This window comes from Manis javanica, chromosome 4 (assembly GCF_040802235.1).
Source record: "Manis javanica isolate MJ-LG chromosome 4, MJ_LKY, whole genome shotgun sequence".
Taxonomy (NCBI): domain Eukaryota; kingdom Metazoa; phylum Chordata; class Mammalia; order Pholidota; family Manidae; genus Manis; species Manis javanica.
Genome location: NC_133159.1, coordinates 5,682,875 through 5,696,863, shown reverse-complemented (window position 1 = coordinate 5,696,863; position 13,989 = coordinate 5,682,875). Strand labels below are relative to the sequence as shown.

The 13,989-nt window shown below is 39.6% G+C and overlaps 1 protein-coding gene across 14 annotated transcripts in view; it reads right to left on the bottom strand.

Annotated features, from left to right (window-relative positions):
* Positions 1-13,989, bottom strand: part of CAMTA1 (calmodulin binding transcription activator 1) — an 806,010-nt gene that overhangs the window by 10,094 nt on the left and 781,927 nt on the right. For 7 of the 14 annotated variants that reach the window (XM_036999802.2, XM_036999807.2, XM_073233119.1 and 4 more), the window contains 6 exons: positions 10,553-10,740; positions 9,750-9,996; positions 8,844-8,915; positions 7,333-7,353; positions 5,782-5,975; positions 4,905-4,979 (listed from right to left, as the gene is read on the bottom strand). In XM_036999802.2, the coding sequence (XP_036855697.2) occupies positions 4,905-4,979; positions 5,782-5,975; positions 7,333-7,353; positions 8,844-8,915; positions 9,750-9,996; positions 10,553-10,740 (797 nt within the window). Of the gene's footprint in view, positions 1-2,262; positions 2,294-4,904; positions 4,980-5,781; positions 5,976-7,332; positions 7,354-8,843; positions 8,916-9,749; positions 9,997-10,552; positions 10,741-13,989 lie in introns of all 14 variants that reach the window. The other 7 variants (XM_036999804.2, XM_036999808.2, XM_073233120.1 and 4 more) reach the window with 3 other exon arrangements.

Here is a 13,989-nt window from a genome sequence, read left to right as displayed (position 1 = left end):
CAAGAGTAATTTCACCTGGGGGACTGTTAGAGGGCGTACTGGTGACTCCTCTGATGGCGCCAAGTGGGAGAGAGAGCTTGCTGGTAATTAGACAAAGCCAAAGAGAAGCTATTCCTCATTCGTGTGGTTAGATAAATCTGATCATACTGGAAGGAACCTTAAAGCTTCTCAGGTCCTATATTTGAAACTCCCTAAAGACAGAGCAGTGTAACAGATGTTATGAAATTACAACTTTTCCTGCATGGGGAGGAATTTTAGAAACTCAATGACAGAGTGTGGCAGGCACTAAGAAAATGAAGGTAGGGGCTAGCATTGAAAAACACCTTTGGAAAATGTGTTCTTAAAAATGATCATAAACATACCAGAAACTAACAAGCTTCAAAAGCATGTACACAACAACTCTTTCTAAATGTTGGCTCCCTGCAGCAGACTGTATTAACTGCATATAACATGCAAGATACTACAACTTTTACGACATTTGAATACTAGGGCATGCATCTATTCTCTTGGAGGTTTTTTTTAAATGGAAAGAAATATTATCTATGTATGCAGAGAGTGACAGGTAATAGAAAGAGAGAGAAATGGAGATTTTTTTCTCCTTTTCTCTTACCTTTCAAACACAAGGCATCTCTGAGCCAACTCTCTCATCTGAAATATTTTAATTGCATACAACTGCCTAATGCTAAAGAAAACTAATTAAATTTACAGATAACTATAGCTGCTTTAAAAAAAATGAAAATTTCTCTGTCAGTTACTATCCCTGGTTTTAAATAGGTGAGACTTTAAATCTCTTATAGGGATAAGGTCTTGATTTAGAAGAACTTATAAAAAATTCTCCTATCATAAGTTGGCAACTACCGCCCTTGGGCCACATCAGCCCAATGCAAATTTGTGTAAGTAAAATTGTGCTGGAATATAACTACAATGGTTCATCTGTATATTTTCTGGGGCTGCTTACATGCTAAAATGGCAGAGCTGGGTAGCTGCTGCAGAGACTGTATGGTCCACAAAGCCTAAGATATTTACTATCTGGCCTTTTAAGATAAGGTTTGCTGACCTTTGGCTTAAAATAAAATGAATAAATATTAGCGTCAACATAAATGTAGTTAGATGGGAAATACCTTCCGAAACATTACAAGTTTCAGATTTGGGGGGTTATAATCTTTTCTTAGAAATCTTACAATCGACTAAATACAGTATTAATGTAAGGTTAAGAAAAGAGGGCATTGGATGTGTTGAGTTGATGAGATGTTTTAAATACATTGCCCTTACTGTTATCTGTAGGTTGAGAGTTGTCAAAGTAATCTAAATTCAAGTCTGATACTGGTGAATTCTATTTCTGTCTTTGAAAAAATCAGTTCTCTGACGCTATATCTTTATTATAATTTAAGATGTGTTGTAATAGTCACATCTGGCAGACTTCTGCCCCTGTGTGTCCTTATCAATCAGCACCATATTCTAAGGTCTCAAGAACCCAGTTGTCATCATCATTATCATCGCTTTAAAATACAGATTCTATTGGAAGATCCATTCTGCACTGCAATATGGAATATACAGATTCAAGGCCCCGTGCACCAGTTTCTTTATTTAGCATTGCCATTAAATGCTGGAAGTCAGGTTTGCTCACTATTTTATAACCAGTGTGCTGGATTGGTTCTCAAAGTGCAGCTGCAGCTTTGTGTACTGACTTACCGCACAGAGCCAGGGAAAGGGAAATTAGGAAAATGAAGCTATAAGAACAGAGTAATGGGGAAACAGTAACTCTAAACAAGATACAGATTAGTAAAAAAAAAAAAAAAAAAAAAAAAAGAGCCAGTACACCTAGTGAGCCTTCTTGCTTTAAAAATCTGGATACAGCAGTAGTTGAGGTAATTTCACATGGCAAATCATTGTAATCACAAATAACCACGTTCTTGATGTTTTCTCATAGTGCAGCCTTATTTAGGCTAAACTTGTACCACTAGCCGTATGTGTACTGAAGGCATCTTCCACCAAGTTCTAAGCATGCCCTGCGGCGGTCCGGAAGGTCCTCCCTTAACACTTACTCATGCATTTGCACATCTACAGTACGTGACTGTTTTCATGTTGTATAAAGTAGCAGTGTTAGTAATTAGGGTTAGTTTTTATTTGATCTTATTTCATTCAAAATGGATGTGAAACTTACTGGCATACCTAGGCTGCAGCCCCATGCAAGCAAGCAAAAAGCAAAAATATTGAAAATGGAAGATAAAGATAAACTGGCTAGCAGGCAGCTAAACTCACCCTTTTGTACAGCCTATGGTCCACCAGGGGGCTTTAGACAGTAAAACAACACCAAAGAGCTATTAGCATGTGAGGGTCACAACAGAAATCTTATAAATAGCTTTACTTCAACAAAAAGAGAGTATAAAGTGGTTCCTTTTTTGGAAAGAAGAGAGGAGTGGTGGTGGGGTATGTGAGATGAGCAGGCAGAAAATTCACCAATTTATTTTTAATGTCTAAACACGTTAGGGTCTTATGACTTAGCAAAATCCTTAAGAAACGGGACACTTGTTACTGATTTCTGAAGTCACTACCTACCCACGTTTGCTGAGAGGGTGTCATACGAGGTTTTCTACTTTAGTGTTGCAAAGGGACAATACATGTCACAGTTTCTCTTAAAAAATAATATTTAATAACCCAGAATGGAAACAAGATTAGATTCATCCAAGGGAGAACAGGAGTTCAAAGTATCAGGACGGTTTACAGGATTTCTTCCAGTTCCTTAATTGCATATATAGGAATGGGAAGTAAATATTGCTCTTACACAGTCAGTATACAAAGGTTATTAAAATTGGCCTGCTTATTTTCCTAACTTATGAAATATGAAAAAGCATAGGCAAGAGCCAAGAGGGGTTTTTATTTTATTTAATCCCAAATAATGAGTAGAAATCCAGAGGTCATAACCAGATGTTCTCTTCATAATAAACCTTCTTGCTGGCCTTAGGAGGTCATTACCAGTTAAAATGGGAACCAAAAAAGATAAAATCTCCATGAAATTCTTCTCTACTAGTTTACAAAAAGAGAATCTAAAAACAACACTGAAAGGATTCCTTTGTTCAGCCTACCTTGGGAAACAACCTTTTATGCATTTATATTTTGTTTAAAAATCTTACCCTGGCAAACTCACCCAGTGTAAACACACTGCATGCATGGCTTTGGCCAAAAAAAGAAAAGATCAATGGACTTTATGTGATTTTGCCCATATGACCAAGGTTTTATTACTTATACATATTTACAAGCTTGAGGATAAGAGAAGAAACAAGGACAGTTTACGTGTGAAGATGCCTGTTTGTTTAAAGTGGCCTGAAGAGAAAAAAGGTAACTTTCTTGAAAATAAAACCTGTCGGGAACATGCTAACTACAGTCTCAGCAGGGCTGGATGGGATCTTCTGGGGTTTTCCATTTTGCAGGTAGGAGAGGAAGAGAAGGAAGGGAGTGTGAGCACATGGGAGAACATCTGGGAAAGGGCCTGGGTAACGTATTTTCACCAAGCGAGAAAACTGACCACTCCACATGGTTGTAAGCTCTAAGGCTAAGGCAGAGAGGGCGACTGAGTGATAAAGGGCCTGCCTTGGGAAAGGCTTGTGGAATTAACTTAATTATGCCCTGGCCATGCCCCATATTTTGATACACGTTTCCTAATGAGACTTTCTATTGTAGAGTATTGACACCGACATCTGATTGGTTAGCCCATCATGGAGGGAGTGTGGTAGAGTGCAAATGGGTTGCTAGAGCATTGTAAGTGTACATTAGCTTTTTATGCAGCTATAGAATACCAAATACACCCTAAAGAAGGTTCTTTTAAATGTTTTTATGACTGTTAATGCATGACTGTGTATGCATTTCCTACTACTGTCATATAAGCGAATTCTTTTGTTAATTTAAGTAAAAGTACAAGTAGCCAGCTAACCCCTCTTAAGTCTCAAAAGTCAAAACATTTCCAAAGTTAGGGAGCAGATGGTTTTAGGAGTAAGAAAAGCTAAAGTGAAATGAAACTTCTGAGAAATCAAATTGAATCTAGACACTCAGGCTCTTGGTTCAGTGAAACAGGAAGAGGAAACAAGCCTGCTTTAAAGTTTGGTTCTTGTGCACTGCACAGGCCCCTGAGGCACAGAGAGGCACCAACACAGTGGGGTCATCGAGACACAGCTGAGACGGCCACTGTCACAGATGTCAGGCTGGAGGCACAGCAACCTAACAAAGAAGACAGAACGCTTTCCACCAGCCCCCCCAAATCTAAGTCAAGGATCCAGTCTTCACCGAGAAGTCTCAGATCTGAGGAAACAAGAGAAACTCCTCCAGTTAGCGTCAGAGGAAGATGCTGTGTGTCCCTGGAATGCTATGGTCACAGGAGCCCCTCTGTTTCCCACTGAAAATGTGCCTCTAGTTATACGAGGTTCTTCCTTTTCTGCATATGCCAGGAGAGGCACCAGCTAGTTAGTGGAAATTCTACTTTGGAAGTCTTAGAATTAGTACTTTTTTTATCCTTTCCTTAAGAATAGAAGCTGTTTATTTTCTGTCTAGACACACATTAGCACAGGAAGGGTTTAGGGTGAAGAACATACTGCAGTGTGACATGTAAATAGAGGTTAGAGTGAAATTAAAAGCAAGTCCAACTAAGATGCCCTCACATCCAAATTAAAACAGAAACACTGGCGCGAATATCCTTTGTTCAGCACGTGCAATACAGTCGGAACCAGCATTCTGATTACAGCAACTCTGTCCCTAGTTAAAGAGTTCTGTTGTCCTGTGGTAGTTTGGGACGTTTACCCTGATTATTTGTGGGCATGTCAGCTTTACATAGGAGTTAATGAGTGGTTAAGAAGATGAGGCTTATCTCATTATTTGTGATGAGTAGTATGTATAGATGACGATTAATGTACCTGTGGCGACATCGGCGTAGGAACCTCATTATTTTTCGAGCAGCTTGGTCCTGCTTTTTGGTTAGCAAACTGCTCCTGAAAAAGCCAGAATATTACTGTCACAAGAAGGGTGCTGTCCAGCTAATATGCAAAAGTTGGAAACAGGTCACCAGCAGTGGATGACTTTTAAGAGAACAGTTCACACAGCAGACCCAACAATAAAACGCCCTGCTTTTAGAGAGTCCTGAGTGTAGGCATCGCTGGCAGAAAAGGGAAGGGGAGTGTACGTGCACCTCCACTCAGCTTGAGGGGAGACAATACAGAGATGGAAAACAAGGTATCACTCAGTGGTTTTGTCACAACTCTTTACAAGCTCATTTTATTGCAAAAGGTATTCTGGCATTAACCATACTTTGTTTAGAAGCTGATTTGTTTGGGTTTCATACTCTCCTCCTGCTATTATTTTTGAGACATCTTTCATCGATGTGTTCTAACGTGCTAAAAATTGTTATTACACGCTCTAAAATGGAGTAGCGTGACTATAAGACCCTTCCGATATCATACATGTACTCACACTTCAATCTAGATTCCTATAATGGGGTGCCACTTTTGAGCAGTAACTTTTATCCTGCCAATTTCGGATACTAGTTGAAATTGGATGATGACATCAGAATAGTTGGGTGGGGACAGAGGGAGAAGGAGCTAAATAGACAAAACCAGATGGAGAGCAGAGGTGTCTGACTATACAAAGTCCCGTGTAGAATGGTCTGGAAAGAAAATAACCACAAAATGCTTTTTAGTCCCTGTACAGACCCTATTGTCAGCGCCAGACAATTCCTTTGACTAAGTCAAGGTTTTCTTTCCTAGACACCCTTACCTCCAGGAAATCTCAACTCACCTGAGTTTCTGTTGTACAATTACAGCTGTTCGGCGAGCCTGCCGTCTTTTGCCACATTTCTTATAACTCCGGTAATACTTTTGGATCAGCACAGCAGCACGCCGGCTCTGCTGAAACCTTTTTTGTTCGTAGTAACTTCGGAATTTACTCTGGATGAGGATGGCAGCCTGCGTCATCTTTTTATAAAGTGCATACTGCAGGGGAAACAAGAATACGCAGAAGAGTAACAACAGGAGCCACGCACGTTTGTGTGTCCTTTGAGCTTGGGGAAGGGAGGCAGAGAAGCTACCTTTTCCCCTTCATTATCACAGTCTCTGGTCTGGGTTTAATCATCAAAGAGGCAAATTCTGAACCTCTTCACCTACCTTTCCAAAGTGCAAAATATTATTTCAAGGGTTGCCTTCACACAGTGTATTGCTTCGAATGTGTTTTCCCAAAACATCAAAGTATTTTGCCCATATGAAAAAATGTTCTAAAAGCAATACACTTAGACATTTAGGAATCTTAAAAACGTTTTAGGAAGTAAGATTTAAATGTTTAATGCTTACTATCAATTTTGAAACATTTTAAACCCTTTTTATGCCTCCCAATTCCCACCATGCACAAATCTGCTTAGCAGTCAGTATCTGACTCCTGAGTATCATTCCATATGACACATTTCTGAGTTACAAGGTCCCAAATACAAGGCTTATCATGAAACGCTGACACCTTTAAGCTATTTTAACCTGCAAAAGATTAACACTCATAAGACCAACACAAGGGTGAAGCCACGAAATCCGGAAAACTGTCCCAGAACCGGGACCTGTTCAGGAGCCAGGACCAGCAGCCTTCTGTCCAGCCCGCTACAGAGCTATGCAAGTGAGGATGAAGGCGGGAGAATGAGCTCTCTTCCATTTCAGTCTCCAGGCACTAACATACAGAGCTCTCCATATTTAAAAAATGCTATGTCCAAATTGCTCATGAAGTAGAGTATGACTCTGGGGACAAGAAGTCACAACGAAGCATTTTGCTTACATGAAGACCACTTACCATTGGAGGGAAAAATGTTCCTCAGAAAACCCCTGTGCCTACGCGTATCTGCATGTATGAGGTGGAATGAGGGAAGGAAACAGATTTCTCAGAATGTTCCAGACATGGGACCCTTCTACAAGAATCCTCTTTAGTCTTATCTGACTTGTTTCCCACTTCCATTTGTCCAGAAGTCTCATAAGGCAAGAACAGTGTCGCCACCTTGGCCTGGGCCACAGTGAAGTGCACGGGGTAGAAGGTAAATTAATTTAGTGGCTCACTGGGCTCATAGTAATTAGCCTGGATGGATTTTTTAGGTTGACACTGGCCATTGAAAATGTCCAGTGATTGTTAATGTCAACAGCCACTACAACTGAATAACCACATGGTCCCCAGGGGACATATGCCTTGTGGTCAGGTGGCCTGGCAAGGGGAGGCCATCATGACCCTGCCATCTTAATGGCCCCTTCTTGTCGTTGGTGATGGGTGTGAAGTTTGTGACTCTGGTGGAATGGTTTGTGAGAGGACTGGGTATATCATTACCTTCAAGGCTATCCATGTCAGCTTGGGGAGAAACAGAAAATACAAGGTTAATGTTAGATTGCTGAATATAATGAAATTAAAAACCAGAACCAATAAAACTCCCAACCAAAACAAAAAACAAAAAAGAGGCAACCTGGCTATATTAATGCCTTCCATCTTCCAAAATATTTATCTTTTATTTGTCAATATTTCAAAAAATAATGCCTTCTGCCTTCCTGGTTGTAGACAATACTTCTTTGGGAGGATTTTCTTGAAAAAAAAAAAACCAAACTCATAGTTTGGAATAAATACTTGTTATAATTACAGACTCGAAACTGTGATTCTGTGCATCACTTTGGCTAGCGTGAAGCCTGCTCCCCAAACAGAAGCCTGTACAGTCAGTCCCCTGCTGCAGAGCTACAGGTACTGTGGTGTCAGCGTTTACACAATAAACCTTCATTTACTGGGATCATGAACTCAACTGGCTCTAAACTGAAGATATCACCCCCACCCCCCATTAATTGGGTCTAATGCTAGAGAAACTCAAGAACATGGCAACCGATATCAGGAATCAAAGCAAGCCCTAGACCATAACAGGAGACATAGCCCCAAATCTCTATATACAGCCCAGCATTAATTATGCCCTACATAAAAATTTGAGACCTGCCTAAAGCACAACCTAATAAAAGGTTCTAGAATCTACTGGCAGGACTGAACTTTATCATGTGAAGCTGTCAAACTCAATTAGGCAATTTTATTATAAACACCTAGGTGGTTAGAGAGGTCTAATATTTACTGAATTTCTCTGAGCCTCAGCTTCTTCATCTGTAAAATGGAAATAAAATTGTTCACTTCGAAAAATTACAAGAAGCAGATGAGATGATGTGCCTTAACGGTCATGAACATCAGTGCCCTTTCCTACCTGTTGATGTTATGTAACAATACAGTTTTGTGGGGTCTTTTTTGAAACAGTAATACTTAAGTATTCTGACTGCATCTCTAGCTAAGGAACACAAAAGCAATGTAAGATGTTCTGGGCTTCTCAAGATTTTCAAAGAATTGTACAATTCTTCATTCTAAAACAAATAAGAAGCTAAAAGGAAAAATGGCTAATGTTTATGTAACTTCCATAATTCAAGGTCAAAAATATGGCCAGTATCTACTTCTCCAATCACTGTGTCAAATTTCCTTGAGTTCTTTCATTCTTATGGGGTATATAGGTAACATTACTAGAAGATAGATCCTCACGTCCAACATAACTTTCTTTGTACCAGACTAATTTGTCAGGTAGGTGATAATGTGAACAAAAATTATTTCGTGAGTAAGTTTAGTTGCAGGTGGTGTTTCTGTTTTTGTTTTTCTCGCCTCTGGAACATCTTCTGCTGGTTTTTAATCAAGGAAAGTGCAAGTCAGTCTTTGAATCAGGCACTGGACGCAGTGCCCCTCAGCCAGACCACACCCTGCAATCCTCAGGGGCCCGGTGCTGTTTGGAGGAGATGCATTTCCTATCATGACCCGAAGTGGTGGTTTACCTGTTTATATTTCCGGTAACAACGCTGAATGACAGCAGCAGCCACTTCTTGCTGTTCCCGCACGGGTCGGCCCTGGAGGGAACAGTGAGGAGGAAAAATAAAAAACGATTGAGTCTAAGAAATGTCGACTTTCTTAAGACAAATAGAACCACTGCTCACTTAATTTTTTTAGAACTGAGACACCAGGTTTACCAAGATACAATGATAACTAATTATAAGTATAAATTAGGAAAAATGGATTTACAGAATAAAATCTCCAACTATTCTTACTACTAAATAGAACCATGAGAGTTGGGATGTTAGAAGGCCTAAAAATACTCATTTTCCAAGTATATTTAACTTATCAGGTATTGTACTGTTTGTCTGTATAAACTGCCAGGTCACCACTATCCTTGCTAAGATAATCCCAAATACTTCTAATCAATGATGAATAGCTTGAAATACTTTCTTAGGGCAGTCAATGAATCATTCGAGAATCTGTGGAAAGCTATGGACCCTCTCCCACCAAAAATGCATAACAGAAGCTTTACCATAAAATTGTAGGATTCATGGGTTGCCGAAAATCAGTCCGCAGGCCTCCAGTTAGAAACCCCTGCTTTAGCTCATACATTCTTTGTGGCAATAGTGTCAACTTCTCTTGTATTAACTAAATAATAAATGTTCGTTCCATTATCGTTACCAAAAGTAAGTTGAGATGGTGATAACCATTATAGGACTGGTCAGTTTTACTTCACTAAAGCTTTTGAAAATTATTAATTATCTCATGTGACATCATAATTTCAAACAACAGTTCTATAAACTCAGAGGAAAAAAAAGCAACTATGTTTTAGTTTGAATGATGCTGACTCTCATCTATTCTCGCTGATCTCAGGAATGTCACAACACTGGGACTCTGTTCTATTTTACCTTGTATTTCCGGAAGGCTGTCTGGACAAGCCTAGCCGCTTCATAGAGTTCTCTCTGTTCATGATCGGACAGAGTTAGCTGAGCGAATTCATTCTCTACCTTCTCGCTTGTAGATGCACTCAGGAATTCTGACCAGTCTGCTGCGGAAGGAAGGCTAGGTTTCTCAAAAGCTATTTCACTGACCGGAGAGCCTACAGGGCTCAAGCTGGTATTAGAAGAGGGGGTTAGAGGCTCATTATATGCACTTCTGGAACAAGAAGAGACACAGGAAAGAGAGATTGGTGATTGATCTGCATGATCCATTACATATTGATTAATGAGACAAGATTCTATCCACCAGGAGCCATTGTAGACTATTAAGAATGTGCCTCCATTCAGTCAGGTCAGTTAACATACTCTGTACTTTGATGTCCTTCAATTAATAATGCCATATTGAGCATTTATTATGAGGTTAGTATTCAGCTAAACCCTAAACACACTGAGCATCTATTATGAGGTTAGTATTCAGCTAAACCCTAAATACACTGCGCATACTATCCCATCCTGATGACACTTCAGTTGAGTCGGGAGGAAAACATGATGAGGCACTGAGGCACTGTCATGTGCTCTACATGGGGAGAGAGATGAGGGAAGAGGTGAAGACATGAGCCAGGCCTTGAAAATGGCAACTGCATCCGTCCTAGGCTTGCTTCCTTCCTTAACAAGGTCTCACATCACACAACGCTCATCACATCCAGTTAGTCTCCCATGCCTCCAATTAGATCCAGGATTTCTCCTTGGCGGGGACTCAGACTTTTACTGACCTGATCTGGGCAGCATTTGGCAGATGATCGGCATCAGCTAGGTAACTGGCCAGCCAGCTCATTGTACTGCTCATGGTGGTGGTGTCTGTCCTATCCAATGCTGGGGATCCCAGGGGCACAAAATCCTCCTGCTTGATCCGGTCGGGTGTGGCTTCAATGATGTGCTCCGCCAGCGCCACCATGTTCACCTGGAACCCGCAGTTCACAGAATGTGCAGCTTAGGAGGGAGCCTCACAAGTGAGCCAGGCCTACCTTCACCCCACCCTACTGTGGAGGGAAATAAATGAGGGGGATAGGCTTACCCCTCAACCCAGTACACTCCAGTATCATTGTAAGGAATATGTTGTGACCTGCCCCTCCAAATTATAGTTCAGTCAAACCTTTGGTCAAGTCTTAGAGAACTTCTGGCTTGTGCATTCTCTCTACTCTCAGCTAAGTTAAACCACACAATGATATTATGACCGGGCAGTTCTACAGTAAGTTACCACATTAATATGGTGACCCTACTGGTTATCTAATATCCAACCCCACCCTTTTGCCTTGCCTAGAGAATCCCAGTTTTGTGGAAAGAAACAATGAGCCAGCCCCAGGGGACAGCTTGTGACATGAGCCAATCACGGTAACCCTCTTCCTGATTCTCTGCCTTCCAGCACCCCGAGGGGGCGATATGTGACCGCCTCTGCACAATGACACCATATGGAAACCTGCCAGGAGCATTCTCGGCAAAGCTTTCGCTTTCCTGATGAAAGCGATCAGTGAGCTGGTCCTTTCCCCTCTTCTTCCTACCTTGACTACAAACAAGCTTGAGCAGCTGTTATCAGATCCATAAAGCAACAAACATGAAGGGAAAAGACAAAACTAGAAAACTCAGGAAAAAATCTGGGTCCCCAACGACATCACCAAGCTACTGAACCTCTAGTCTTCTTGTCATGTGAGGAAATAAATCTTCTTTTCAATTACAGCACTAGGTAGGTTGTTGATACTTGCACCCCATATACATTCCTAAGACAGTTAGAAATCCTCAAAACTAGTCTGGATTAAGATGTATTTTATCAGATTCAGAGATACGCCCTTGTTTTCAGAAATTTCCTTGCACATCTCTTGTAAATGGAAATTGAAATACAGCAGTTTTAAGTTTTTAAGTGAATTGAAAATGTTCTGAAAGTATCTGTACAAAGGGTACAAAGGTGGCAAAATGGTTATCTTACAGTGTGAATGAACCTCAAAAACATGCTGAGTGAAAGCAGCCAGAACAGAGAAAAATACAGATTTGTGATTCCATTTATATGACATTTCTAGAAAAAGCAAAATCTGGGGTTAGAAATCAGATCAGTGGTTGCCTAAGACTGGGCAGTTAGCAGAATTGACTGTAAAAGGGCATAGCACAGGAAAATATTGGGGTGGCAGTGGGCATATTCTAAATGGGATCATGGTGATGGCTGCACAGCTCTGCACATTTACTAAAATTCATCACACTGAACACTTGAAATGGGTGAATTTTATGGTATGTAAACCATACCTCAATAAAGCTGTTAAAGACACTTATCCTGAGTAAATTTCTAAGTTTTCAACAGAAAACAAGAATTATTCTCGTAATAGAAATAAAAATGAAAACATTTAAAGAAAGAACATCATAGCCTTTTTCCTTCTGTCTTGGCCTTGAATTGTGACTCAAATAGGAGGAATTAAGTCCTACCTTGATTCTTTTTCTATGAAAGAATTCAAATATTTTGTTAAAAACAAAGTGAAATTTCTGGAGACTGCAGGTTCCAGCTCAAAAGTCACCTCCCCACATACTCCATTTTATAAATATGTATCTGTAGTAGGAACACCCCAATATCATAATAAATGACATACTCTGCGATACTGCGTAGCTGATTTCTTATCCTGAAGGCCATTAAAAAAGGCCCGGAAATATGAACAACTTTAAGCCAAATAATATTGTAAGCAGTTGGATCTAAAAAATCATGTCATTCCTTCTAAATTTCTTGGATTGCAGTCAGAGAAGGTAGACTCTGAATGCGCAGCTTTGGGTTTTATTTAATATCTCTTTTTCTACCACATGAGCAATTTTCATAAATGTCTCTTAGATATCTAAAAAGAAAAATTACATATTTGCTATATGTACTAAATTACATATACTTACATAATCATATATATGTATCATTGTTAAATACATATATTAAATCAAGTTTCCTAATTATAGTGCTCAATTTTTTATATCCTTTTTTATCTACTTGATCTGACAAATTGTGAGAAGGTGTGTTAATCTCACACTATGATTATGAGTATGGCTCCATATTTCTTTGTGTTTACTAGTTTTTGCTTTACTATTTAGAAGCTGTGCTAGGAGGATTAATGATGGTCCTATCTTCTTAACAAATTATATATATGTACTATTTGCCATGCATTGTGCTCATTTCTTTTCATTCTTTTATCTGTTCTATCTTTACCTGTCACTTTCTTTTTATTTTGTTTCATTTTAGTTGTATCTTTTACAAGCAGTATATGGTGTATTTTGCTTTCTTTTTTACCCAAGTTGAGACTCTATTAATGGAATTATCAGTTACCAAAGTGGGAATGAATCACATTTGCAAATATTCCTACAACATTTTATTTTCTGTTGTTGCTTTTTGTTACCATTCCTGAACTTTTTCCAAATGGGCCACAGTTTTTCCCCCGACTTCAATGACTTAGAAATTCTGTAGCTTGTTTTTATGTTTCCTACTAACCTGACATTTCAAAAAAGCATATTTCAGCCTATGCTGTGCCCCAAGCAGGAGAGCAGCTTCAGTACATTTTTGCCTTCATTTCCCTACCTCCCAGGTTTTAATTTAGAATCTGAGTTCCAAGTTATTTTTTAAATATTCTTCCTCTCCTATTTAAAGAATCCCTTCTTAATAACTGCCTGATGTACAGCCTATATGTATAGCCACACTACCAATAATTATTCAGAAATACCAGTTTTACTGGTTTTATTGTTCACTCCTCTGTGATCTCTGGCTTGCCATTTCTTGAATTAGCTACTGTTTTTAATTGTTACTTTCTTCATTTGGCTCAAATACTTCTTAGACTGCTGTCTTTTTTTCCATAGATATGTGCTCTTAATTTCACAAAATGAATTCTCTTAAGGCTCAGTGAAAATACAGATTCTTTAAGGTTCTTTCCTATTCTGCAGAAACTGCTTCACTGAAGGCCAACTGCTATAAGGTTGTGCTACCCAGTGGTTAAACTTAAGTGTAAATAAAATTAGAAATTCAGTTCCTAAGTCACATTATCTACATCCCAAGCACTGAGTACACGTGTGGCTAGTGTCCACCATGCTGCACGGTGCAGACAAAGAACATTTCCCCCAGTGGGGTATGTTCTAGTGGACAGCACTGTTCTCTCTAGAACACTATCTAGATATCCAGATGTCCACTATCTCAAATTGGTTC